Source organism: Patagioenas fasciata, chromosome 6 (assembly GCF_037038585.1).
Source record: "Patagioenas fasciata isolate bPatFas1 chromosome 6, bPatFas1.hap1, whole genome shotgun sequence".
NCBI lineage: Eukaryota > Metazoa > Chordata > Aves > Columbiformes > Columbidae > Patagioenas > Patagioenas fasciata.
In genome coordinates this window covers 13,039,738-13,065,242 of record NC_092525.1, presented here as the reverse complement: position 1 = coordinate 13,065,242, position 25,505 = coordinate 13,039,738, and the positions used below count along the sequence as shown (strand labels likewise).

Genomic DNA, 25,505 nt, shown 5'->3' with positions numbered 1-25,505 from the left:
TGTGTAGTGCTATAGTACCCAATATCTTCAACAAGAATAAGTAAAGTTTCTATTATTTTATTTTAAGCTTTCTTAACCACTTCAGGCAACTCATGCCGAGACCTTTTGACTCAACTGATATAAAACAGATAGACATTTTTTCTCCTGCTTCTATAGGGTTATTAGCCAAAAATCCTAAAGAAACAAACTAAATGCAATCCCGCTGTCTTTCTGCCCCCTTCCTGCTCCATTGTGGCTGATTTCTGAACTTATTGTCTCACTGAACCCATCAAACTCAGCTGAGAAATGAACAGAGCTCACCAACGTGCAGGGTTCCTACTAACTTCTGCATAATTGGCAGACAAAGACAGAAGAAAGTGCCCCCACTAAGGAAAATTTGCCAGTATAACTGATCTGGTACCTGCTCCACTACCTGGCATCAGCAGATCTGGACCCGCACGGTTTGAAACTCATGTCAGCCGGTGCCTTTCCCTGCCTGGCTACCAGAGAGTGGAGTGGCTGCTACAGAAAGGAAGGGTAAGATTATTATGTTATTGATTATATTATTTCAGGCAAAGAGGTGAGGATAAACAAGACAAGCGTAAGACACAGAACCTTGTAGTATCTTACAAACTTCAGGAGGTCCAGGAAACAGTTTCATATCGAGTTCTCCAAGAATACAGATAGTTTAGGTACAGCAAAATGTTCTGCATTTTCATGATCACCATCAGCATATCTACATGTCAATGTAACAGAAGGCAAGCTGCTGTTCATTATCAGAAGAAACATAAATTTATCTGTGGATGTAAGATTCCACTCTGAGTAGACAGACAAGGGAAAAATACTTCAGTTTAGACATAAAGAGAAATGAACAAAACGAAGTAGTGGAGCCCTGGAAAAATCTCTGGAAGTGAGGAGATAATTTAAATCACTTTGAAGCTGGACAAACCAGGTGAAGAATGTTTGGTGGAACAGTTTTGTGGAGGTCTGGCTTTCACAGGAGCTCAAGCAGGAAACGCTCGAAACTCAGGACTTAAATCCTCGCTAATCTTAACGGCCGGGTGGTGGAATGAAGAATACCAGGGCTGCGCTCTGGGGCTGAGAGACAGCACTCCTGCAGGACTAGATATCCCAAATTCACAGGTTAAATGAACTAGAGATTGCTGAGTGTGGAGGCAAATTATGCCCTAAGAACTCAGGTTTAAATTGTCTGTGTGGACATGTTTCTTAGCAGCTTTGGAGAGCGTTCTGCTTCTTCCTTCACTTCCTTTGCTTCTCATTTTGAAAATCTTAGGACTGCACAAGAACATCAAGTCTCTGGCTCTTTAAGGACCATGTGATTCCTCTGTACTTTGAACTCAGATAAACTTCTTACTGAATGAAGTCATGTGTAAAATGCTTTCCAACAGAGATTATTTTGAACCAAGCCGTACTAAGAAATGCAACAGAATTTCAACACTCCAATTTCAGCAGAAAATAAAAAAAGGAACCATTCTTACACTGAGTGCAGCTCTTTGTGGGGAAGCACCAGATCGTCTCACAAAAACAGGACTAAACTGGTACCAGACTATGGAAGTAGATCATTATTTAGTTCGGGGAATAAAAACATCATCATACTTCCACATACTCACACGCCAGAAAAAACAGCTTTTGCTTAATCAACACATGCAACTTTGCTTCCAAAAGACATCTGCATGCATAAATCTCAGGATCTAATCAGTAAACCAAATATCAGGTCCAAACTGATCATGTTGGGATGGATCAGAATTTCTGTATGTTTTTTTTAGCCTGAAAAGATACCAGGTTTTAGCCAATATTTGGATTAAAAAAATGCACAGACCTGATCATTACACTTTTTTTCCCCTAGGAGCAGAACATATGGCTTGTATCCTGGCTAACTTCCAACTTGAGTAATTACATACTGACCGCAGAAGTTTCCCCTGTGGTTTTAACTGGATAAAGCATTCCTTTCCAGCTCCTCCTGTGAACATTTATACCTTGTTGTGGAAAACTATTTAACAGCTACTGCCCTCTGCCCCAAAGATGACTGCAATTGAGTAATGAGCGAAACAACTTTTAAAAATTTTAATTATATCCTTGTCCAAATATAGTTGGAACAGGGATATAATTTTAAAGATAATTGAGGAAGGGACATGGACCTGTTCCTAATCATACCCATTAGACATGTTCTTCTCTATCAGGATGATGTTTTAATGCAATTAAACTGATAAATAAAGATGGTATTTTCCCTAACAACTTCAAGTGTTAAATGATCTGCCATGAGATCCATACAGCATGTTTAAAATCAAGCATTTCTTCTGAGGATGTGGAACAGCCTATGGACTCAGGAAGGGCTGGGTGTTGAAAAAGATGACTATCAGGGAAGATATGGGCAAAAACATGAGACAATCAAGCAATGCAAAAGAACAGTTTGGACATCTTGCTTTTATATCAGGGCATTGACTATTTTGATTGGTGTGTCGTGTTTAAAGGATAAAGAAAATTAACAGAATGAGCTATACATCACCATACAACCCTGTGGTCCACCACGGGTTTGGAAGTTCTCAAAGCACTTTACAACTGATTAGTGCCAAAAAGGGGGTACTGGAGACAGACAGTAGGAAAACGATCTTTTGAGTAGCTTCATTTTTTGTCTCCCAGCCTGAAACCATCTGAATTCCAAATTTCCAACTCACAGAAGCTATGAACTTCAGCTAAAGTCTGCAGCATTTACTAGCTCTGCAGAGGCATCAGGATCACTGTGACAAATTAGGCACCCTGGAAGTCAGAAGCCACTTTAACAACTTCCCCTGCGCAGCATCTAAGTGACACTAAGCAGCAGAAATACCGGGAAAGCAGCCATTTAGACCAGATTATATTTTAACCACTTGGTCAGATTCATAAACTACTTTGAAGATGACAGATGCTATCGAGCTGTTCAGTATTATCAAATAAAATTGTGTGTGGGAAAAGAACTTTTTCTGCAGGAGAGCTGAATGATGAGTGCTCCTGTTAGCTGCTTAATCCACACACGTGTACACACACACATCCAAATGTACGTGCATATAGACACCAGTTTAAGAGATCTTGTATACAACATTTGCACCTTTTTTTCTCTACTTCAGAAAAAAACCATTAAAAAAGAGGGGTAAGGGGGCAGAACAAAACAACTTCCTGCTTTCTCATAAACCAGAAACGGGTCCATCCCAAGAACATGACGAATGCTCAGCTTTCTTCCATTGTGCCTAACTTGCACTTTTGGTGAACATCCTTTCTCTTTGCACCCCCAAAATGATTGGTTACGGGACTGCCATACGTGGTAAACGAGAAGGATGTGCCACTAATTGAGAAGACTGAATATTTGCTGGGTTTTGATCAGGCCAAACCACCAAACAAGCAAAAAGAGGCAAGTTTTAGAGGAAAATATTAAACTTCAGGTCCCTCTAGCACAAAATAAGACACCTCCCTGGTGTGCAGCATTGCCATCGTGTGGCCATCCCGGCTCTGCAAAAACACCCCCACGGACAGAAGGAATTGGAACCTTACCCCACATTTACAGCTTTTTAAATTGTCTTTAGTCATATTGGCAGCCTACAGGAGAACTGGCAAGGTGGCGATATCTCTCTCGTAATATCCCTCTGCAAATAAAACCACCCTGGTTTTCACACCTGCTCTTTTTTGTGACAGGTAGCAAATGCATTTTTCATTTTCTAAGACACACCACTGTGTGTTCCTGACACCACTGCCACAACTATCTTGCAATGCACAGTACAACTGAATATCAAAAATGTATAGAAACATCAAAAATGACAAATGGAGCATTCTTGATGCCAGGAAGCCAATCTTTACAAGTAATCTGGATGAGAGCAGCACAATGGCTTGGATCAGGAAAGAGCCTCAACACAGGAAAATACAGGGAAGCTGGCATAGAGTCAGGAGTGGAAAACAAAGCAAATGAATCAAATTAGTAATTTAAGAAGAAAATGAAATACAGTCAGAGGGTGAAACAACATGGAATGCAGAAGCAAGCTGTAATAAAACGTGCAGATGGAAAAATTGCACACAGTCAGAAAAACAGTAACAGAATTAAACCAGATCCAGGGATGACGAGTGGCTCAATTACAGCAGCAGGGAAGAAAAAGAATTATCTGCTGCGGTGCTTGAGCCAAAAGTTGTTCATCTACACAAACCTTGTGTTTGCCCTCATCTGGAACCCTGCCCAACAGAGCAGGCACGGCTCAGCTTCCTCACGGAACGGCCACCGCTCACTTGAATTACACACACAAACTTCTGAAATGACAAACGTGCTGCCTGCGGACAAGAGCAGAAGCACAACAGGAGCTTTCTGCCCAGCTGGCACAACACACACAGAAATCACAATCACCTGGAAACAAATTTAGTAACCTGTTCCTTAGAACAAAATCCAATTTTCAGCTATAAAAACACTGTATCAAAACAGCACTAAAGAAACAAAGGAAACTTAATAAGATAGGAAACAAATATTGACAGGCAAAGAACAGCAGCTTAACTCCCACAGGTGGCTGGCTGGACAAAAGAAAATCCTGTTTATATTCTGGTCTCCCAGCACTCGGCACCAGTAAACACATCGAGGAGCCGCCTGCTGTCACCATCCCAACGGCGGCAAAGCTGCTGCGCTGGGGACAGAGCCTTCTACCCAAACGGGGGAGAAATAGGAACTTCCTGCTTCACCGCTTCATTTTGAAAAGAAAGCTTGAAATATTCACCCAGTGGGAATTCTGAACCAATCCTAAAATGTCAGTGAAGGAAAACAGATAAATGTTCATTATTACCCTGAGCTGGAGCTGCGGAAATGGTAATTATACCTTTTTTTTTTTTTCTTTTTGGTGTTGGTATTTACTTGGGTTTTTTGGGCGGATTGCATAAAGCTCATCTGCTAATCAGTTCCTGAAAAGCACGGCTGTTTTTATTGTACAGTTTCTCCTGTTTAGGGGAAGAGGGTAGAAGCCAAATAAATATTTCTGACTTGCGTTTTTAGCAAAAAGGCTAGTTTGTGAAAACTAAAAATGCTCCCAGGCTGTCCGAGAACTTTGTTCTCCATGTCATCAACCAAGTTATTACGTCTTACTACAAGCTTCAGCACTTTTTTTGAGAAATTGCCCCCCATTATTTTTGCAGTTTAAGTGCAAAACGAATTGGAGGCCTAAATGAAAATACTAGTTTCCTTTTTTTACTCAGGACTGTCCGCTACATAGCACATAAACAGGGAGATTTTTCAACAGAACATGAATCCAGAAGAGAAGACCATTTTCCAAGAATATTTGACAAACCAGGGGACGGTGGTAAAGCCCTATCGCTGGCAGAGACAGAGCCACACCTGTGCTGCGTGTCCCTACCACATACGGACCGGTGAAGAAGCGAGAGTCCCTTACACAGAATTTCACAGGGTCTTTGGCTTCCCGTACAGATCAAAAGTGACTCCCCAAAACAAGCACCTTCTCTTCTATGAACTGAGGAGTTTCTCAGGCAGACTTGTCCAGAAAGGCCATGCTACAAACTGCACTGACCAAGACAAGCATCCCGAATCTCTGCTGTTTGCGGCGGGTGGTTATCTGGGTGCGGTTATGGACACCTGTGACAACATCAGAAGCATCACCCTCTATTCCAACTTCTCTCCTTGTAATGAGGCCTACCACTGCTGCATCACTAAAATCTACAACTTCTTGCTGAAGCATCCAGAAATCACGCTCTGCATCTATTTCTCTCAGCTTTACCACGCCGAGGCCGGTTCCCCCACGGCCGCGTGGAATCGCGAGGCTTTGCGGAGCCTCTCCAGCCTGTGGCCTCGGGTGACACTGCAGAGGCTGCCTGGGGGGACAAGGCACCACCTGCTCTGCAATTTTGTCTACAGCATCCCACAGACAAGCCTTTGTCGCCCAGCTTCACCACTGAGAACCTCAGCAGGTGGACAAAATCCATATCAAATTAACAGCTTAATGGAAATGAAACTGTATTTTAGGAAAGCCTTTCCACAGGCAGTGCTGGAAAATCCTGCTGCACAGCACAACTTAAAAGCCTTTTCTTCTCCCAAGCAGCCTTTACAGGCGATGCCGGGCACTCTGCCACCTCCCATGTCCCAGAGCTGCTCAGTGCTTTTCCCAGGCATGTTTCTGTCCTTTCAGAGGGAACATCTATACCCCAGACCTAAAAATATCGTAAGGCATTTAAAAATGCCAAAGGAATAATTCAATGAAACTCATCATTCTGAAGGGTTTCCAAGCAGCAGACACCTACTCTGAAGATGACACAAACTGAACTGCTTTCAGGCTGTAAAACTGACATCACAGAAAATAAAAAGTCACCCCCACAAAAGTTAACCCATAAAATAACTGTGGGTCTCAAATAACTGATGATGAAGATGACACGCTTTTGTTTTACTCCTGTACGTTTCAAACATAACCCAAAACCTCACTATCTTATGAATGCCTCTGGTGATAAATTTATACCTTACTTTCAAGCCAGTTTCCACCAGACACAGGTCAACAGTCCACGGGCTACAAGCACAACTCCAGTCGGGTTGTGGCTCCCCAGCTGAGCAGTTTTGGTGGAACACAGGACAGACCCCACATTCCTGCTTGAGCAAGAAGGTGGTTCTGCAGGGAACACTAGGGCATGAATAAGGTTTTCACACCAGCCGCTTCCTTAACAACAGAGGGGTCTAGACACACACATATATGTGTGTGTGTGTGTATATACACACACACACATAGCTTTTTCTAGGGCTGCTGCCTTCCATGCAAAGGAACTTCACAAAGCTGTGTAATGTTCTGATTAGTAAGAAATATCAAATAGGATTATACAGATAACGCAAAAAGTACACAGTCCAAGCAGAAGTGGGAAAAAACTAAGTTCTTGTCATTTAGAGCAATATGATCACTTTGTGATTCAATATATTCATTATTATACTAAAGGTTTTAAATAGGCAACTGAAATAAAGAACATATTGTTCCCAGGCAAAGAGGGTTCCCTCCCCAGAAATGTTAATTGTGATTAAACACACTGGCTCATTTCTCAGTGTTTCTGCTCTTTGTTTCCCCCTCTTTCTATGGTCAGAACAATTATGTATCTGAGTGAAAACATGAGGCTGCTTCCCAGTGTGACCTTAAACACCCTTCACTTCAGCAGGTGACCCCACTTGTGCAAATGTGCAAAGCTCCAACATTTTCCTGGGTCTCTAATGACCTAAGAGAGGCAGAAACGTGCAGAAATCCAGCAGATCCCTCACACGTACAGCACCTCGGCGCTGTCTTAGAAAAGCTTTCTTGAATTAGATCATACTCGGTCTGCACTTTCTGCTACAATGTTGACTGACACAATCACAAGCAGCCCGCTGTGCTGTAGCATCAGAGCGATTATTTTCTTTTGCCATGAAACATAAAGCCTGTGGTATTTTTTAACTCTCGTAGTAACAAACATGTGTTTGAGCTTGGACTTTGCCAAATTCGGAGCCAAACTCCGAACACCAGAAAATCATCGTGGTTGGAAGAGATCGAGTGCAACTGTTAACCCACCCCTGGCACTGACCCATGTTCCTCAGAACCTCAGCTTCGTCTGTTCAACCCCGCCAGGGATGGTGACTCCATCACTGCCTGCTCCAGCGCTTTACAACCTTTTCTGTGAGAAAACGTTGCCAATATCCAACCTTCCTGCGAGGAAATGTTGCAAATACCCAGTCTTTCTGCGAGGAAAACGACCTCCCGCCCTGCCCTCCCTCGCAGCGCCCCTTGGCCCTTTCCCCTCAGTGCGCCGGCGCGGAGCGCATGCGCCCAGCAGCGGGCGGGGCGGCGGCAGCAGTGAAGCCGGGCGGCCATGGCGAAACACACGGTGTCCTCGGCGCGGTTCCGCCGGGTGGACGTGGACGAGTACGACGAGAACAAGTTCGTGGACGAGGAGGACGGAGGCGACGGGCAAGCGGGGCCCGATGAGGGCGAGGTGGACTCGTGTCTGCGGCAATATCCTTCCGCCGCCGGGCGGGAACGAGTTCCGTCGGGAGCGGCCGCGGGGCCGGGGGGGCGCGGGGCGGTGTTCGGCGGCACCGGGGCTGCCGTGTATGGGAACAAACGTGCGGGGGACGGAGAGGGGCGACCGGGGTCTGTCCTGACAGAGGAAAAGGGACCCAGGGGTGACGGGGGAAGGCGGCTCTGTCAGAGGCGTCGCGGGGTTGCGGTATCTGGGAGGTGTCCCACGGTTGGGGTTTCCTGTGTGCTGATGATAATTGCTACCTTACATTGCAACCTGTGCTTGCTGTTGGGGGAAGCGTTGCACCCACTGAACCTTGAGGCGTGCACAAGCCAGCTCCCGGTATCCCTGTCCTGGAGCTGGTTCTGTTGCTTTGCAAAGAGCTGGTGTCTGGTCCTTAACCCCCTAGCACAGGCAACATGATGGCTGCGCTACAGGCGGCTCTGAAGAACCCTCCTATCAACACAAAGAACCAGGCAGTGAAGGTGAAACAGGAACTAACTCACTCGTGGGCTACACCGTAAAAACCCTTTCCTTAAAAACTCTGGCCAGATGTGCTTTGAGGAAGCCAAGAAGGCTGTTTTTTAGGATACTCCTCTATGTCAAACCATTTATGACCTCTTTTAATCACATACCTTTAATTTGTTGCTAGGTCAGGTTTTGTGTGTTCTCCCATGTACTGTGGCTGTATGTTGTGTGCCCTGGGTAACTGCACATCTCCAGGTGCCCGTGCCCCATCCAGACCTGGCAGCAAATCAATGTCGTCAGCACTGAACGATGGAGGAACCTCCACTGACTGAGGAAACCCTCCTAGCACAGCCAGACCTGGAAAAAAAGGAAAAAATGATGATTAGCGCATCCAATCAAAATTAAGCCGTTAAAACCTCAGAGCACTCCCCCTGTGACAGATTGCTGGCTGCATGTATTTCTGAATCTCCCCAGAATAAACCTTGAATGGCTCATGATTGCGGCGGTGAGGAGCAGGCAGATAAGATGTGGCACTGCCCAGATGGCGAGCGCCTGCAGAGCTCTGCTCTCCTTACATGAGCAGAGTCCCACAGGCACGTTTCTCTGCTGCTCACCAGGCCACCAGTGGAGATTTTTCCACCCAGCCCTTTCCTGAGGGTTTTCACAGGGTTTTGCAATCCGTGCTGTATAAGAGACTGATCAGCTTTGTCCTCAGATTCATGACTTGTTTCCCTTAGGTGTGTATTGATGTGTTTAAGAATACACTTTGAAAGCAGTGGGATTGAAGAGGGCAGAATGACTAAATTTTAATGTTTGGCTTCATTTTTAGTTGCTCTCATGGAAATTTTTGTGTTTTTTACTTAAAGCTCTTCATGTGAGGTCTTGCTAAGCTAAGCAGCTATGGGCTGTTAAATTGAACAAGAAAATATTCATCATTTCTGAAGAAGGAAGCCGCTTGGAGTATTTGTATAATGGAATTATTCAAAAGTCCAGCATCCCAAGACCTTTTCATCCTCGCTCAGTTAGTGACAGATGAACGGGAAGAGCTGCTTTTTGCTGATTACAAGGCCAATCTGCTGCTGTGATCATGCCACACACATTCCTGGGCTTGAAACTACATCTGGATCAAGATGCAAATGGTTATTAATGCAAAATATTAATGCTGCCAGTTTGCAGCCTGTGTGCCTGGGACAGGAGCTGACTGGGTTGAAAACGTGTGGCTTCCAGCAGTCGCCTCTTCCAGGCTGGCCAAGGGCATTTCCATGAAATAGTTGTATCTCACTAAACAGCACAGAGGCATGGAAGAGGCTCTGGTGACAAGGAAGGCAAATCAAGTACTTAATTCTTATAATTCTTTCAGAACCTGCCAGACCTTGAGTTTTGATATGAAAACTTAGCATTTAGCTGTATCCTCATGTAACAGGTGGAAATTGCCGACACAAGCAGAGAAGCAGAAAACTCAGAGCAGCACAAATGCTTTCAACTCTTTTATGCTGTTCATCATTGAGGACATACCTGGTTTTACATAATTTCTCAAAAACTGTCCTATTCAGACAGATTTTAGAATTGTTTTTTAAAAAAATTAAACTAGTTTTGTTTGTTGGAGAGCTGAGTAATATTTGAACGCACCTTATAGGCGAGTGAATGCATCTCTGCCTTCCTCATTTGTTGGCAGGATCGTGCTGAAAGTATCGTCCTGAAGGTGCTCATCTCTTTCAAAGCCAACGATATCGAGAAGGCGGTGCAGTCGCTGGACAAGAACGGCGTTGACCTGCTGATGAAGTACATCTACAAAGGCTTCGAGAGCCCCTCGGACAACAGCAGCGCGGTGCTGCTGCAGTGGCACGAGAAGGTGCGTGGGTAGGGACTGGTAGGAACCGCCTTTCGCTTTGGTAAATCGGAAATGTCGTCTTTCACACTGGGAGGAGGGTACAGTCCTGCGAGCTCGCGTGCCGACTTCTTCCGATCCTCTGGGTAAAGATCCTGCAGTTAAAATTTGATTTTATGTCAGACTGTGGCAAGCAAAATGGTTCCATCCAGTGACTCAAGCAGTTGGAAGTCAAATTTCCTTCCTAGAGGGAAGCAAAATTTGCAACTCGGTTATGCAGGGAAATAAAGGGCTGTTAAATAACTGTCTTCAAAGCAAATGCAATCATCCTTCCCAGGCACCCTGAGCATGAGGGTTTCATTTTGAACACAAAGAGTGGGGAGATGCTCATTTGAAATACAGCCTTTCCGCTCAGCAGCTGTTTTGGCCCGTAACTACCTCACCCTGGTATTAATTGCTATGTTTCCCTTCTCAGGCCCTGGCTGCTGGAGGAGTGGGGTCCATTGTCCGCGTTTTGACTGCCAGGAAAACCGTTTAAATCCAGCAGCGAGCAGTTGCCTGCCGTCCGCGGCACGCGAAATGCGGGTACAAAACCCAAAGCACCGAATGCCATTGCTGCCCCGTGGGCAGCACCTGTCTCTCAGCTTGCCTTCTCGCTGCTTCTTTCATACCTGACAAATAATGCATATCGTGATCTCTTTTTTTTTTCTTTTCCTCTCTTCTGGAAGATTATGAAGGTGCAATTCTATTTCTAACAGGAATATTTGGTACTCGCGAACATTTCAGTGACACGTATAGCGACATGTGCAAACTTCATGTTTAGGGTGATTTGCGTTTGTGTGTAATTATGGCAGATTTGGACCTGACTTTCCAAGCAAATGCTGAGGGACGTAGGGCAATGTCTTAATTCTTTTCGCTAGCCAAGCAGTGTTTTGATGCAAAATCTGTATTGGAGAAGTGGGGCAGCTATTACTATTGGTAACTGGACCGCGGTTCCTTTGGTCCACCTCTGAACAGGACAGAAAGCAAAGGCTCCCTTCCCATCCTGAGTATCATTCCAGAGAGCTGAGTATTTCCCTTCACCTCGCATCTCATGACTGGTTCAGGTTCCTCGTGATCCGTCAAACGCTTGGGTCCGCAGCTGGAAAATCACAACAAGATCAAGTTGTCCATCGCGCAGTTTGGATGGTAGAATTTAAAAGGCTGATGGTCCATTTACGCTGGAGCCCACCCCAGTGAACTTTTTAATTTGGGGAGCAAAGATCCTGAAGAAAAGAAGAAAAAAGCAGCTTTCACACAGCAAATCACCTTTCAGCAACTTGAAAGGGATTTGATTTTTGTCAAGCACAACAGCGTGGCTGCCTGGGGTGATCTGAGAAACGGGTACTGGTATCCAAACCACCCTCGCAAAGCTCTCATATGTTATTTTCTAGATGCATAGGGCCTTAAAGGATACCAGACAGTTCACATTCCAGTTGCATTGTGCCAATTAGTGGGCAAATCAGGCTCCAAAATAAAGAGGAGTACATTAAAAAAATTAGGAAAGCCCAGGGCATCCCAGACCACAGATCACATTGAAGGTTTAGGGCCAAGACTGAAATACATGTTTTACGTTCACCATTTTACTGCAGTTCAGTTGTGTAAAACTGTTGAGGAACTTGTGAAATCTTTGCTGGTTTTTGATATCTGCCTTTTTTTTTTTTTTTTTTGTAATAATAATAATAAAGACCAGACAATAAATTGTCACTGAATACTTAGTCGGTGTCTGAAATGCCTTGAAGTTCATGGTGGACTATTTGCAGCAGGCTGCTGTTCAAGGATGGACAAGAGTAAAAAAGCAAGTCCCAAAGCTTCCTCTCTCCAGTATTTTTCTGCATAGGTTTGCTTTCTAGCCGTTATTTGTAATGACAACACGTGCGTAGCTTCATCCAGCCAGAAAACCTGTGATTATTTCAGTGAGATATTTAAACAAGAACGCACATCATTGCAAACCAGAACTATCTCAGCTTACGCTGAAATGGTTTTAATTGTATTATTATATTGTACTATTAATAGCCAGAGGGTGAGATCCTTGCAAACATTGATGTTAGATGCTTTCTCAGGAACAGAAGAAGAAGGGTAATGGCCCAACAGGGCAGTTATGTGGACACTTCTCATTTCACAGCTGGCCTTTTGTTTGTCTGCCTGGCCCAGCTCCAGGAGATTAAATAAACATTTAATTGTTGGTTTTAATTATTTAACCGTACATACATACATTCATGCATCGGTACAGAAGGCTCCTGCAGTAACAGCTCTGTCCTTGCAGCTGCATTTGCAGGACTGTGTTTGCCGTCTCTGTTTCCTTCCATTCATCCAAATTTGGTGAAGACATCAATCGATCCTAATATAAAAGAAAAGAATAAAAAGTAATCCCAGATAGGTGAAAAATATTTTTTAAAACAATGTCAAAGCAGGTCAGCTGCCTCTAGGTGGCATCAGATAAACGAAGGCAACAAGAAGAGCCATGTAAGGTTCTCCAGATTCCCTCGGGTTGGGGGATGCATTTAGAAACATTTACACAACATAAAGCCCAAAAAAGAAACTTGGGTCCTGCATGGGGAGAGCTCAGACCCACCATCCAGGGAAGGAGCTGGACACACTCCGTCTCCTCCTGCATTACAGATCACCTCCCAAACAAGGTCAATCCCCTTGGCCTTTCGCCATACATGTTTTCTAGTGCCCGGATCGATCTCTTCTTGAGTCTCCTCTCCAAAAATGACGATAAACTTGAGCATGTTGTTGCTATGCAAACTCAAAACCAACTGCTGCATGCTGGCTGGATTTCGAGCATTTCTGTGCATTTCTTACCCACATCTTGGTGATCTGTGTGCTGGATTTCAAGAATCTCCCACGGGAGGTGTCACCAGCTCTGTCACTCACTTCCTCTCGGACATTGCTGTAGAAGAAAGAAGTTTGCCTGCTAAATCAACTTGGTAAGAGAAAGGGGAACAAAGAGACTCACTAGAAGGGGTGTGTTTGTCACAGCTTTGAAATTGCTTGAATGTTACACTAAAAATAACAGAGCAGCAGGATAGCTGCTCTGAGCGTTTGCATCTTTCAGATCCCACCCTTCTGTGAAACACAAGAAAAACCAAAACAAAACACGCTTGCCACGGGTGACCTTGCACCCTCCTCCAGCTCCCCTTGTACCAGTTTTGGGCTCAACCTGGCCCTCCCTATCAGTGTGCCAATTCAGATAATTAAATGAGCAGAAAATTATCCCTACAATAAGGTGAACCATTTCCTGCAAGATGGGGTTTCCCATTCCCCAAAGGAATAAGAAAAGGCATCTCAAAGGGGTGTTTTCAGGTTCACTGTTTTTACTCCCACCTCTCTCCTTCAGCATCACTTAATCTGGTCATATTTCCCTCTGCTTTTTTTTCTGGAGCTCTCAGAGTCTTCTCTGCGCTCCCATCAGAAGCCCATGGAGCCAGCTGTGCACAGAGGGATGCCAAGGATATGCTTGCAGCTGAAGAACCAAAGAGAGACCCAAACTTCAGGGGTGAGCTTGGTTCTACTTTTGATTAAAAAACATCCTTGCTCTTCAGCAGCTTGGGTTTCATCCTGAGCAGAAGGTGACCAACAGTCTCCTCCATCGTCTCCCTCCTCTCATTGCCATTTTGTAATTTTTTGGGGAACTCTGACCAAACGCATAAAGGCCAAGTCTTGCTGACATATTTTAAGCTCTTACAACATGCACATCACGTCACCGGTAGATGCGGCAGAGGCAAAGTACTTCCAAAATAACTTAGAAACCACGTGTGGAGCAGCCAGCTCCCAAGTTGAGTCAGCAGCGGTCACTGCTGCCATTGCTGCCACATGCTCAGTGTCACCTGTCTCCTCCAGCAGCCCTGCCTGCGGGAACCATTTAGAATCACAGAATAGTTTGGGCTGGAAGGACCTTCAAAGCTCCCCCAGTGCCACCCCTGCCATGAGCAGGGACATCTTCACCAGCTCAGGTTGCTCAGAGCCCCGTCCAGCCTGGCCTGGGATGTCTCCAGGGATGGTTCATCCACCACCTCTCTGGCCAACCTGGGACAGGCTCTCACCACCCTCAAGCAAAAATTTCTTCCTCATGTCCAGCCTGAATCTCCCCTTTTTTAGCTTAAAACCATCACCCCTTGTCCTGTCACAACAGGCTCTGCTCGAAAGTCTGTCCCCATCTTTCTCACAGGCCCCTTTTAAGTACAGAAACACCACAACAAGGTCTCCCCAGATCCTCCTCTTCTCCAGGCAACCACCTCTATCAAGGACCATACTTTGGAGGGCACAAGAGGTTCAGCTGCTCTGGCTTTGCAACCCTAAATTTGAACTGCTCAACCACACAGCTGACAAAATCATGAGAAAACCCAGAGAAGCAAAGCCTGAAGAAGACCTGTTGCACAACCCACAGCAGCTCGGCGTGGAAACCCACTGTGGCACAGCAGCCTCTGCCCTACTTCCCCATGGCGGGGCCGCCTGGGGTGACGCTAGTGAAGCCACTTCCTGGCAGTTTCGCGACACAAAGGCAGAAGTAGAAAGGGGACGGAGAGAAGCTGAGCAGCGCTGCGAGGAAGGACCTGGGGACCCTGCATCCCGCTGCCACCGCGCCATGTCCCTGGTGGAGACGATCCGTCTGTGGCAAGAAGGGGTGTGCGCGGCGGACAGGAAGGAGTGGCAGGCAGCCCTGGACGCCTTCACGGCCGTCCGGCACCCCCCTGCCAAAATCTGCTTTAACATTGGCTGCATCCACCTCGTCCTGGGACAGCTGGCCGAGGCGGAGGAGGTAAGGGACAGCCCTTGCGGGCAGTGGTGAGTTTGCACAGAGATCTGCCAGACAGATGGACACGCTGGGAAAGCGAGGGCCACAGTCTAAAGGAAGGATTCTTGGCTTTTTAAAGCCAGAACGAAGCATGACAGCCCTGGGCTGTTCCTGCTGAACCTGTTTTCTCCGTGAATCAGAGGCGAAGCGGCAGCAGAGGTGCGCAGTTTGCTGCTTGTGTTTTCTCCCTCCCAGAAGTGACCGCAGGGCACTGAGCTGCTGGGCGAGCAGCAGCAGATGCTTCCATCTCAAAACAGATTAGGAGCCTGGTACAGGCTCTACCACCCAGTGCCCAATGCTGCAGGGAGACATCGCCCACAGAGCCCAGCTTAGGCCCCTTGGCTAAGTGAGGACAGGTATAACTACTCCAAACCCCTCAGATTTGTAAAGGTTTTCCCTTCTCCCCATCTTTTTGTCCCCCATGCAGGCGTTCACCCGGAGCATCAGCTGTGACAAGCACCTGGCAGTGGCTTATTTCCAGCGGGGCTCCGTGTTTTATCGCAGGCAGAAGTGAGTGGAAGGCTTTAGCATTTCGGTTTTGTGGCTTGCAGAGATGCCAACCTCTGGCTGGGGACAGCCCAGGTGGGGTGGTACCCTGGGGGCCAAACTGCAACCCTCAAGGTAAAAGGCTCCCATTGCTCAGCAGCGCAGCTGGGATTAAAACCAGCTTTGGAGCATCTCTCCTCCTCCTAGTGTGTCCAAAAACACTACAAGGGGATAGGAGAGACCCAACTAAACCCAAACAAGTTTAAGTAAAGACTTGGAGACATTTGCAAGGGGTACAAGGCGCCCAGAGTGCCACCACAAGGTGGTGACACCCTTGTCCTTTGCTCCACAGCCATGAAAAAGCCCTTGAGGATTTCAAAGAGGCGCTGGCCCAGCTGCGAGGCAACCAGCTCATCGACTACAAGATCCTGGGGTTGCGGTACAGGCTCTTTGCTTGCGAGGTGAGAAAGACTTGACCCCAAAGGGTTTTTCACTATCTCAAGAGATCTCAGGAGAAGACAGACAACCTCTCTTTGTGACTTGCAAAAAAAGGGAGCAGGCTGGTGCAGAGCTCTGTGTCACCACCCTGCTGTCATCCCCTTCACCTGGCAAGGGTCCAGCTGCTCCAAGAACTCATTTCCTTGCTCATCTCATTTCTCCCATCCCTCTGGTAGATACTCTATAACATCGCGCTGGTGTTCGCCACGCTGGAGGACTGGAAGAAAGCTGAGGAGCACCTGACGCTGGCCATGAGCATGAAGAGCGAGCCCCAGCACAACAAGATCGACAGGGCGATGGAAGCCATCCTGGTAAGGAGGAATGGGTCCCACAGCCACCACATTTGCTCACAGGGAAGAGGGAGAAAAATCCCAGTGACAGAGAAACCAACTTCTAGCTACAGCTTTAGCAAAGCAGGAGAAAAATGCAGCCAGCTGAGCAAAATGTGGGTGTCGCACTGAGACATGAGTTGGTGGGAAGAGTTTTGGGTCACTGGGGTGGCAGGGATGGGAAGACCAGGTTAAATGGACCATATCAAGGCTGTCACGGTGGGGTTTTGACTTTATGGAGCAAGACCTTAGCCCCAGAAGTAGGAGGAAAGGGATAGTCACTGCTCTAAAGAGCACATGGAGGGTGTTGGTCTCTTATCCCAAGTAACAAGCAACAGGATGAGAAGAAATGGCCTCAAGTTGCACCAAGGGAGGTTCAGATTGGATCTTGGGAACAATTTTTTCCCCAAAGGGCTGTTAGGCATTGGAACAGGCATCCTCAGGGCATCCTCAGGGCAGTGGTGGAGTCACCATCCCTGGAGGGTTGAACAGACGGAGATGAGGTTCTCAGGGACATGGGGCAGTGCCAGGGGAGGGGTATGGTTGGACTCCATGATCTTGAGGGTTTCTTCCAACCAAAATGATTCTGTGATTCTACGACTTCTCTGTGCTACAGAAGCAGAAGGTCTGCGAGCTCGTGGCCATTCCTGCGGGGAAGCTGTTCAGACCAAACGAAAAGCAGGTGGCTCAGCTGGAGAAGAAGGACTACCTGGGAAAAGCTTTGGTAAGAAAGAAGTATCTTCTTCATTCAGGCCAAGCCTGGGGGTTGAAGTGAGGTGCTGACCACGCTCTAACTCCCCCTGAGCTGCTGTCTGCTGGGCTGTATCTCGGGGAGCAGAAAAGAAGATATTTAACATCTGACACCCACAACTGATCTCCAGTTCTTTCCCTGAAGAGCACAAACATTTATGAACTTTCTAAACAATGTTTAAAGTTGCCTACAGGAGGTAGGGGCTTGACTTGAACTCTGACTCACTTCAACATTTGTAATTAAAATATAAAGGGAAACTTTGAGGTTACAGTGACTCTATCTGCAGTCAAGATGAGGCTGAGCTGAGACCTTGCCACAGCTGAGAGGCGAGTTTTGGTACCAGAAGCACTCAGCCTGTAGTCAAAGATACTTTGCCTAAAATCTTGAACCTGAAGCATCCCAAGGAGCTTGGTTTGGCCAACAGCAAAAGAGGAGGGTGGGCATCAGAGGTCTATGAGCATCAAGTCACTACCTGTCTGTCTTTGGCTCTAGGTGGTGGCATCTGTGGTGGATAAAGATGATTTTTCAGGATTTGCTCCGCTCCAACCACAGGTAAGTCACCACCGATGAACAGTGGCCTTGGTGAAGGTTCAGGAGAACATGGGATGGGTGTCACCCCCCAGCTCTGTCTCACAGTGAGGAGCAAATGGCAGCATCATCACCCTGAACTTTCTGCTAATGCCATGGGGAGGGGGCAGACGCTGCCCCTGCATCTCATCTGATCTCCTCATCATCAAATCTACCTATATTTGTGGTTGAGGCCAACGCAGTTCCCCAAGCAAGGAAGAAGTGGCTGGGCAGCACATCCTCTGCCCCCACTGGGCAACAGCTTTAGCAGGGAGCTGTCTCAGACCCTCCCTGTAAGATTAATCAGGTTCATGTGTCTCAGCTCAAGCCACCAGAGAAGCAAGAGCTCCATCCTCCTCCCAGTTCCCAAAGCCCTTTGCATTTTCATGATGACGCAGCAGCATCTTTCCATATCTAAGGGTACCCAGGAGTCTTTTACAGGAGCATTTCAGGAGTATACGGGGAAGCACAGCTCCTGCAGCCCACAGCACCATTACACAAGAGAAAATACATCATCTCCACGCAGCCAAGTGTTGACACCTCGCTGCAGGAGTCAGGACTATTTCAAGTAGCTTCTTCAGGGGCTTGATAAAATCCACCAGAGACCTCAAAATACTTAGGCAGGAGACACCATAAAGCAGGACGACGGCAGCTGGGGATTTTATAAAAGCACGATAAAGAGAAGGTACAGGGAAGCACAACTTATTGCTTAAATCAGTGGATCTCAAATCCACGATCTCAGCCTTCTGTGAGTTGAAACCACAGTCACAACTGACACCAGGACTGTGCCTCTGAAAACCAACCGCAGGTGGAAGAATTTGGAACGCACTCATTTGAAGGAGCAGAGCCACAAAAGGCAGTTGCTGAAAATCTACTGCAGCCAGCTGCAGAGCAGCAAAAAAAAGATCACTTTGGGTTCAAATTGTCTGCCCCAACACCAGCTCAGGGAAAAAAGAACCAGGTCGGGGTGACAGTAGAAGGCTGCAGGACATTTCTGCAATGCAACTGAAATCTTCCAGACTACTAATAATTTTGTTTTTGTCTTCTTGTTGGCAGGCCATTGGTCCTCCACCCAGGCCCAAGACCCCAGAGATCCTCAGGTAAGTTGGATGAAGGACAGACAGTGCTGCTGACCTGTGCAGCCAGGAACAACCCTGTCCTGCACCCTCACACCTGAGCACCCAGCAGCACCCAAAGCTCTGGGGGGATGGGAAAAGGATCATAGGAACAAGAAGCCAGAGGTCTGGGCTCCCCCTGCAAAGTAAACCAGCAATGTCACCCACCTGCTGCTCCTGCATGCAGGGCTCTCGAAGGGCAGCCGCACCGTGTCCTGTATGAGTTCATCCCCGAGACCAGCGAGGAGCTGCAGGTCCTGCCAGGAAACATCGTCTTTGTCCTGAAGAAAGAGAAGGACAACTGGGCTACAGTGATGTTCAATGGGAAGGTAGCAGGGGTGTACTTGGTTGGGGCGGAGGACAACGGGGTAGATGCTGTGAGGTTCTGCAGAGGACTTGGAGAACAAAGCCTTGCTGTCAAACCGAGTTTCTGACTTAAGTCACAGAATGGTTTGGGTTGGCAAGGACCTTCCCAGCTCCCCCAGTGCCACCCCTGCCATGAGCAGGGACATCTTCACCAGCTCAGGTTGCTCAGAGCCCCGTCCAGCCTGGCCTGGGATGTCTCCAGGGATGGTTCATCCACCACCTCTCTGGCCAACCTGGGACAGGCTCTCACCACCCTCATTGTTAAGTCCCTTTTGTCCACCTGGATGAGGCCACAGGGTTCAGTGAAACCCATTCAGCCTGCAGCAACAAACCTTTGCACCTCAGGGACTCTCCTGGAGTCAGGGCAGGGACAAGCTCAGCTGCATCCTCCAGCAGCGCGTTGCCTCCTTGCCAAGGAATCCCCACTCATCTCTCCTTCCTCTGCAGAAAGGAATTGTCCCCTGCAACTTCCTTGAGCCCATGGAGCTCCAGAACAAGCCGCACATCCAGGTGAGGAGGCCAACGAGGAGATGGTGTCCTGGGGAGGGCAGGCGTCCACATATTCACCCACCACCACCTATTTCTGGGCCTTCCAGCAGGACCCATAACTGCAACTCCCTCCCCCTTGTAGTGCTGGAATTGGTTCTTCTGGATCACAGTACCTCAATGTGAGCTCAGAAACCTGTGAAATCTGGGCAGATGCTGTGCCGATGGACGGTGGTTGGCAATGCTGGGGAGATGAAGGGGTAGCGAGGTCAACCCTCCTTGGTTCAAGACCCTGAACAAACCTTGGGAAACTGGGTTGGAGGGGAGGCTCCACGAAGCAGCAGTGCCCCAGCTCCATTGGGAAGGGTGGGATTGGCAGCTCTACCTTCTTCCCACCCATCACAGGAAGAAAACTCTCCAGAAGCCGAGATCCCAGAGCCACCCAGCTCCAGCGCTCCGGAGAAGCCGCGGCGGCCAGCACCAGGTCAGCGCAGGGAGGTGACAGGACAGGGGTGCTTTAGGGACAAAACCCCGGCAGCAGGTTTGAGATGGTCTCCTCAGTGTCTTCACACACTGAGACCAGAGCTGAGGTTCATCTCCATCTCATTCTGGGGCTCATTTGCAGTCAAGGGTGGAGAGACACTGAAGCACAAGGCAGAGACAGCAACTGCAGCGCTGAGGATGGAGTAAAATAGAATAATCCTCAAGGAAAACAAGTCACTCCGTGCTCTTAATTAGCACAGTGACTAATTGGGAAAAGAGCCTGGGGATAGGAATGGGGCAAGTGACCCAGGTGGTCCAAGTGACAGAGAAGATGGTTGTGGCTCATGGGAGTTAAGGGCAAACATCATAAGGACCAACCTCAAAGAGCATCTTTATGGCACCAAAAGCCACCACAGATGTAGCAATGGGACTGCTTTCAAGAGCAAAGCACTGTCTCTTCTCATAACAAGCACAGTCATGTCAAAGCCTTGCTAAAACGTAGAGCAGGTCCTTGTGAAGGATTTCACCAAACCTGCATCAAATCGCCCTACCTGCAGGTCCAAATTTAGCTTTACAACCACAGTGAAAGACAAGGATTGTCTGTGGTTTTCAGTGTGGACCTGGGGAGATCAGAAGAGCAAAGACACTAAAACCAGCAGCTCATATAGAATTTTTTTTTTCCACCCAGAAAGACATCCCACCCATAAAGCTCCTGTCCCTATAGGAGGGAAGGCACAGAGCCCAGACCTGTGCTTGGTGGTCCTATCTAAATCTTACCGATGAATCCCGTTGCGGTCGATGCTGCATCCACTCAAGGGACCACTGCTGGTGGCTCCAGGGCTGGTTGTTGGTGCTGCAGATAATGACGGGTGTCAAGGAGAAGAGCTGCAGGAGATCTGAACACCTATTTAGGTGCAGAGCAGCAATGTTTCTCTCATCCCATCTCTTTCTTCCTCCACAGACCACGCTCCTACGACTCCAGCACAGCTGAGAGAAGCAGCCAAGGTAACATCTCCTGAATGTGAATCCCAAGGTCCACACTACACACCCGTATTTATTATACACTGAAAGGTGCTGGCATGCCCGGCAAGCACCACGGTCCTCAAAGCGATCCAGGTTTTCACCATTCCAAAGTGTAATGACAGACCTAGGGACCAGCAGGTCACCAGGACCCAACAGGGTGACTAGAGCTGCTTTTTGGGAGGTCTGCTCCCCCCATGACTGTTGGCAAAACCCTTGTTCAACTCATGTGGCACTTGAGAAGGAGAAATAGGAGAGAGCTGGGCTGTAATGCGTGTGCTCCTGGGCAGGGTCAGCACATCAGAAGGTCACGCTGTGCAGATGGGAAAATTGACAATCCCAACCAGAAAAAAAGAATGAGGGGATTGGGGGATGGACACACATTGAATGTGGCCACCTCAAAGCAACAATTTGGTTGATAAGTGCCCAGTGCGTTACTGTGCTGTCTCCTGGGACAAGCCCAGGGCTGCCAACCAGCCATGTGTCCAGCCACAGCTTTGGTGGCACAACCTGCCCCGAGGGACATACCCAAGGCTGCACATGGTGGCCAAGATGTCTCCTGACCCTCCTGATGTCCTGCAGCTCCGATCTGGTTCAGGAGACCAGTTTCCACAGCCCAGTGCCCTCACACACTGCTTCCCACCCGCAGGAGCCCGAAGCAGCTGTCCCTGGCCCCCATGTCCTCAAGGTGCATCACAAATACACGGTCGCCCTGCAAGTTGAGCCAGGCCTGTCCTACCGGGAGCTCCTGGATCTGGTTTGCAAGAAGCTGGAGCTCCAGCCTGAGCACACAGAGCTGAGGTGAGGTCCTGTTTTCAGAGGTGAGCTGTGTTTTCAGAGCTCCCCCCTTCACTTACCCCGTGTCTGCCCAGGTACAAGCCTGCAGAGAGCCAAGCGCTGGTGACACTGAGCACGGAGAACCTCGGGCAGGCTTGGAGCCAGAGCAAGGACAGCTGTCTGACAGTCTGGTGCGACATCACGGAGGTCAGTGACAGCTCGTGGTGGCTCCCGGCAAGGAACCTCAGCAGATGTTGTCTCTGCTTTCCTTGCTGTGAGCGCAGGCTCGGGGCTTTCAAAGCAAGCCAGTGACATCTGGAAAGGCAGAGGAGCAAAGCAGGGAGGAGAGAAGAAGCAGAGCTTGTTTCTCTTACCCTGGTACAAAGAAAACGGTGAAGGCAAAGGTGTCCTTACCAGCTTCTTTCCCACCCCAGGGAGAGGGGTTTTTACCCGACAGCAAACCCGAGGAGTCACCGCAGGAGGCAATGCTGGAGGAGACAGGACTAACCCAAGTTGTAGCACAGTACAATTATGAAGCCACCCAACCTGAAGACCTGGAGTTTCAGGCAGGAGATGTGATACTCGTTTTATCCAAAGGTAATCTGCTCCTTCCACGATGTGGGGAGGGAGGGACCTCCCGGCTCTGGTGAGAACACAGGCCTGAACCTGAGATGCCGGGCAATGGCAGCAGCTCCTGCTCTGTTCAGTGCAAGTTGTGGGTTCCCAGAGTCTGCTGGTCAGGCCAAAAAGTCTCAGGAATTTGGTCAGACATGGGACACAGGTTCTTCAGTGGAGCTTAAAAGCATCACTAGGGACCTTGATCTTGGAACAATTTCTTCCCCAAAGGGCTGTCAGGCATTGGAACAGGCTGCCCAGGGCAGTGCTGGAGTCACCATCCCTGGAGGGTTGGACAGACGGAGATGAAGTTCTCAGAGACATGGGGCAGTGCCAGGGGAGGGTTATGGTTGGACTTCATGATCTTGGGGGGGTCTCTGCCAACCAAAATGATTCTGTGATTCTATAATCTCTTTCCCCGAGTCCTCCTGTCCTGCAAAGCAAACTGCTTCATGCTGGGAACCTGCCGAGGAGCAGCGTGGCTCAGGCAGCTTCACTGAAAGCAAACCTCTCCTGCAAGCTGCCACTCACTGCCTTTAATAGAGCAGAGAGTGCTCCAGCCAACTGAAGTGCTTCCAGGCTCTGCTTTGCACAGTCCTGACTGACCACAGGGCTTTCAGCTTGTCAAGACTGTTCTCTGAAGCCACAAGACAAGCAGGACCCAACAGCTTTGGGGACAGACTTTTTAGCAGGGCCTGCTGTGACAGGACAAGGGGTGATGGTTTTAAACTAAAGGAGGGAGATTCAGGCTGGACATGAAGAAATTTTTGCTTGAGGGTGGTGAGAGCCTGTCCCAGGTTGGCCAGAGAGGTGGTGGATGAACCATCCCTGGAGACATCCCAGGCCAGGCTGGACGGGGCTCTGAGCAACCTGAGCTGGTGAAGATGTCCCTGCTCATGGCAGGGGTGGCACTTGGGGAGCTTGGAAGGGCTCTTCCAAACCTTCTGTGATTCTCTGATCTTCAAGACAGCTTTCTTTAAGAATCTTCCACCACAGCTGCTCCTGCAGCCCTACCAAAGGTTTCCCACCCACATCTCAGTTGCATATTTTCATCACAGCCCCGTTTCCGCCTCCCCCTGCCCCAAACAGTTTCAAGACAGGAGAGTTTCACTCGAGCTGCATCTGACTTTACCGATCACAAATTATTTTTTAAAGGAGATGCCTCATTTTGGCTGCCACCCCCACAACGGCAGAACAATCTTACTCCTGCTTCCCTCACCTGGCTACTTTTAAGTCTACCATCGCCCATCAGCCTCAGTCCTTTTAATATTAGTCTTTGGTGCTTCTATGAGAACTGAGGCTCAAATACCAGCTAAACCTCAGCAAGATCTAGCACATATTTTTGAGTTGGATCCTTTCACGTGTGTGCAGAGAGCACAGGAGGAATGACAAACTATGACACTTCGCTCTGTGCAGCTCTCAGTAATTCGCACTGGCTGGCAGCCACCTCAGTCCCCCCTCCTCCACCGCCGCACGGGTGAATTTCTGCACCATGGAACACCAATGAATCCCCGCAACCCAAAATCCTACTCCCCCCTTCACTGCTGAGCTCAATATTTCCCATTAAAAAGTTGGTCCTCACCTCATTTGGCTCCCCACAGCGAGTTTTCAGAGCTCCTAAGCTTTACTTAACCCAGAGTAGCACTGACTTTTCTTATGGAACAGCAGGCTCAAATCCACTTCGGTTGACACCTTGAAGAGCAGAACCCGTCTCAGACCATTTCCTTGCTCTGCCTTCAGTTTCCTTGTATTCAAGGCAGTTTCTAACCCCCTATTTCGATCTATTTTTCTCACCTGTGCTTGGCAGCTTGTTCTTTCTTACCTCACAGCTTTGCTCTCCTGCCTCCTCAGCCCCTTTCCGCCACAATCCTCTACCAGGCTTTCGCTCGGCTAAAAGGTTAATCAGCAAAAAAACCTTAAAATGGAGATCTCAGGCCTGTCTGTAGCTTGTGGAGGTTACTGTGCTGCTGTACAGCCCTAGGGTGACACAAATGGTGTTAATTTTTCGTTCCAGTGAATGAAGACTGGTTAGAAGGGCAATGCAATGGGAAGATTGGCATCTTCCCCTCCGCTTTCATTCAAAAGCCTGACGCTGAAGACCCGGAGATGTGATTTCAGAAGAGCTAAAGGAGTTGTGGGAAAAAAATTAAAAATCAACTATTGCAATTGAGAAGTTCCCATATTAATCACTGCATCTGAAAATGGACTTGAATTATTATTGCTACTTGTACTAAAAGCTTTATTTTTTATTTTTACCTTCTGCATTGTTTTCTAAAAACCTCCTGTGCTTACTGAGAGACTTGCTCCATCCTCAAAACACGCAAGCTGCAGATATAGCACTGGGGGCACTTTACTTCCAAGAGCAGCGGTTTCCCCATTTTGGATCCCACCGAGCGTTCTGGACAAACTCACTCTCCCAATAACCTAAATCTCACCTTTAAGAGAGCTTATCCTGAGAAGCTGTCTGGATACAATAAACACCTATAATTTTTAAAAAAACAAAGCATCTCCATAGTTTTCTTTGCCACATTTTACCATTTAGAAACTGGCTGCAAACAGCTGACATCCCAATTTACAGGCAGGTCAAGGGCAGAAGGATCCGTCTCCTCCAGCTCCCGCTGCCTGCGTTTCAACAGGTTCAGCTACTCCAGCCTGCAACCAAAGGAGAGCTCTGCAAGCTACTCCTGTCCCAAATTCCTGTTAAATGAATCACATACAAGTCACACAAACCCATGATCCAATTATCTGTGCTGAGCTCAAGCCAGAATCTCTGCCATTTATTTAGTTTTCTTTCAAATAAAAATAAAAATTAAAAAAAATGAACTTCAAACCTCCTTCTGACTTCTCCAGGAAAATAATGCGTTTTTAAAAGCTCGCAGCCAAGTTACACAGGAAATAA

The 25,505-nt window shown here is 47.9% G+C and overlaps 3 protein-coding genes across 3 annotated transcripts; all 3 read left to right on the top strand.

Moving 5' to 3' along the window:
* The first annotated feature begins 4,548 nt into the window (after positions 1 to 4,548).
* On the top strand, positions 4,549 to 7,800 carry APOBEC4 (apolipoprotein B mRNA editing enzyme catalytic polypeptide like 4). The gene is made up of 2 exons (XM_071809960.1): positions 4,549 to 4,813; positions 5,197 to 7,800. Exon 2 carries the CDS (start codon positions 5,244 to 5,246, stop codon positions 6,201 to 6,203), a length of 960 nt encoding a protein of 319 aa, XP_071666061.1. The 5' UTR covers positions 4,549 to 4,813; positions 5,197 to 5,243; the 3' UTR covers positions 6,204 to 7,800.
* On the top strand, positions 7,768 to 12,024 carry ARPC5 (actin related protein 2/3 complex subunit 5). Its single transcript, XM_065842463.2, has 4 exons — positions 7,768 to 7,970; positions 8,381 to 8,462; positions 10,121 to 10,297; positions 10,749 to 12,024. The coding sequence occupies exons 1-4, from the start codon at positions 7,828 to 7,830 to the stop codon at positions 10,809 to 10,811; spliced, it is 465 nt and encodes a 154-aa protein (XP_065698535.1). The 5' UTR covers positions 7,768 to 7,827; the 3' UTR covers positions 10,812 to 12,024.
* A 2,598-nt stretch (positions 12,025 to 14,622) lies between these two features.
* NCF2 (neutrophil cytosolic factor 2) lies at positions 14,623 to 25,396 on the top strand. Its single transcript, XM_065842315.2, has 15 exons — positions 14,623 to 15,077; positions 15,541 to 15,623; positions 15,952 to 16,060; positions 16,274 to 16,408; positions 17,043 to 17,150; positions 17,670 to 17,729; positions 18,801 to 18,844; positions 19,047 to 19,188; positions 19,673 to 19,735; positions 20,117 to 20,195; positions 21,156 to 21,199; positions 21,864 to 22,015; positions 22,087 to 22,198; positions 22,426 to 22,588; positions 24,621 to 25,396. Exons 1-15 carry the CDS (start codon positions 14,652 to 14,654, stop codon positions 24,716 to 24,718), a joined length of 1,818 nt encoding a protein of 605 aa, XP_065698387.2. The 5' UTR covers positions 14,623 to 14,651; the 3' UTR covers positions 24,719 to 25,396.
* The last annotated feature ends 109 nt before the right edge of the window (positions 25,397 to 25,505 follow it).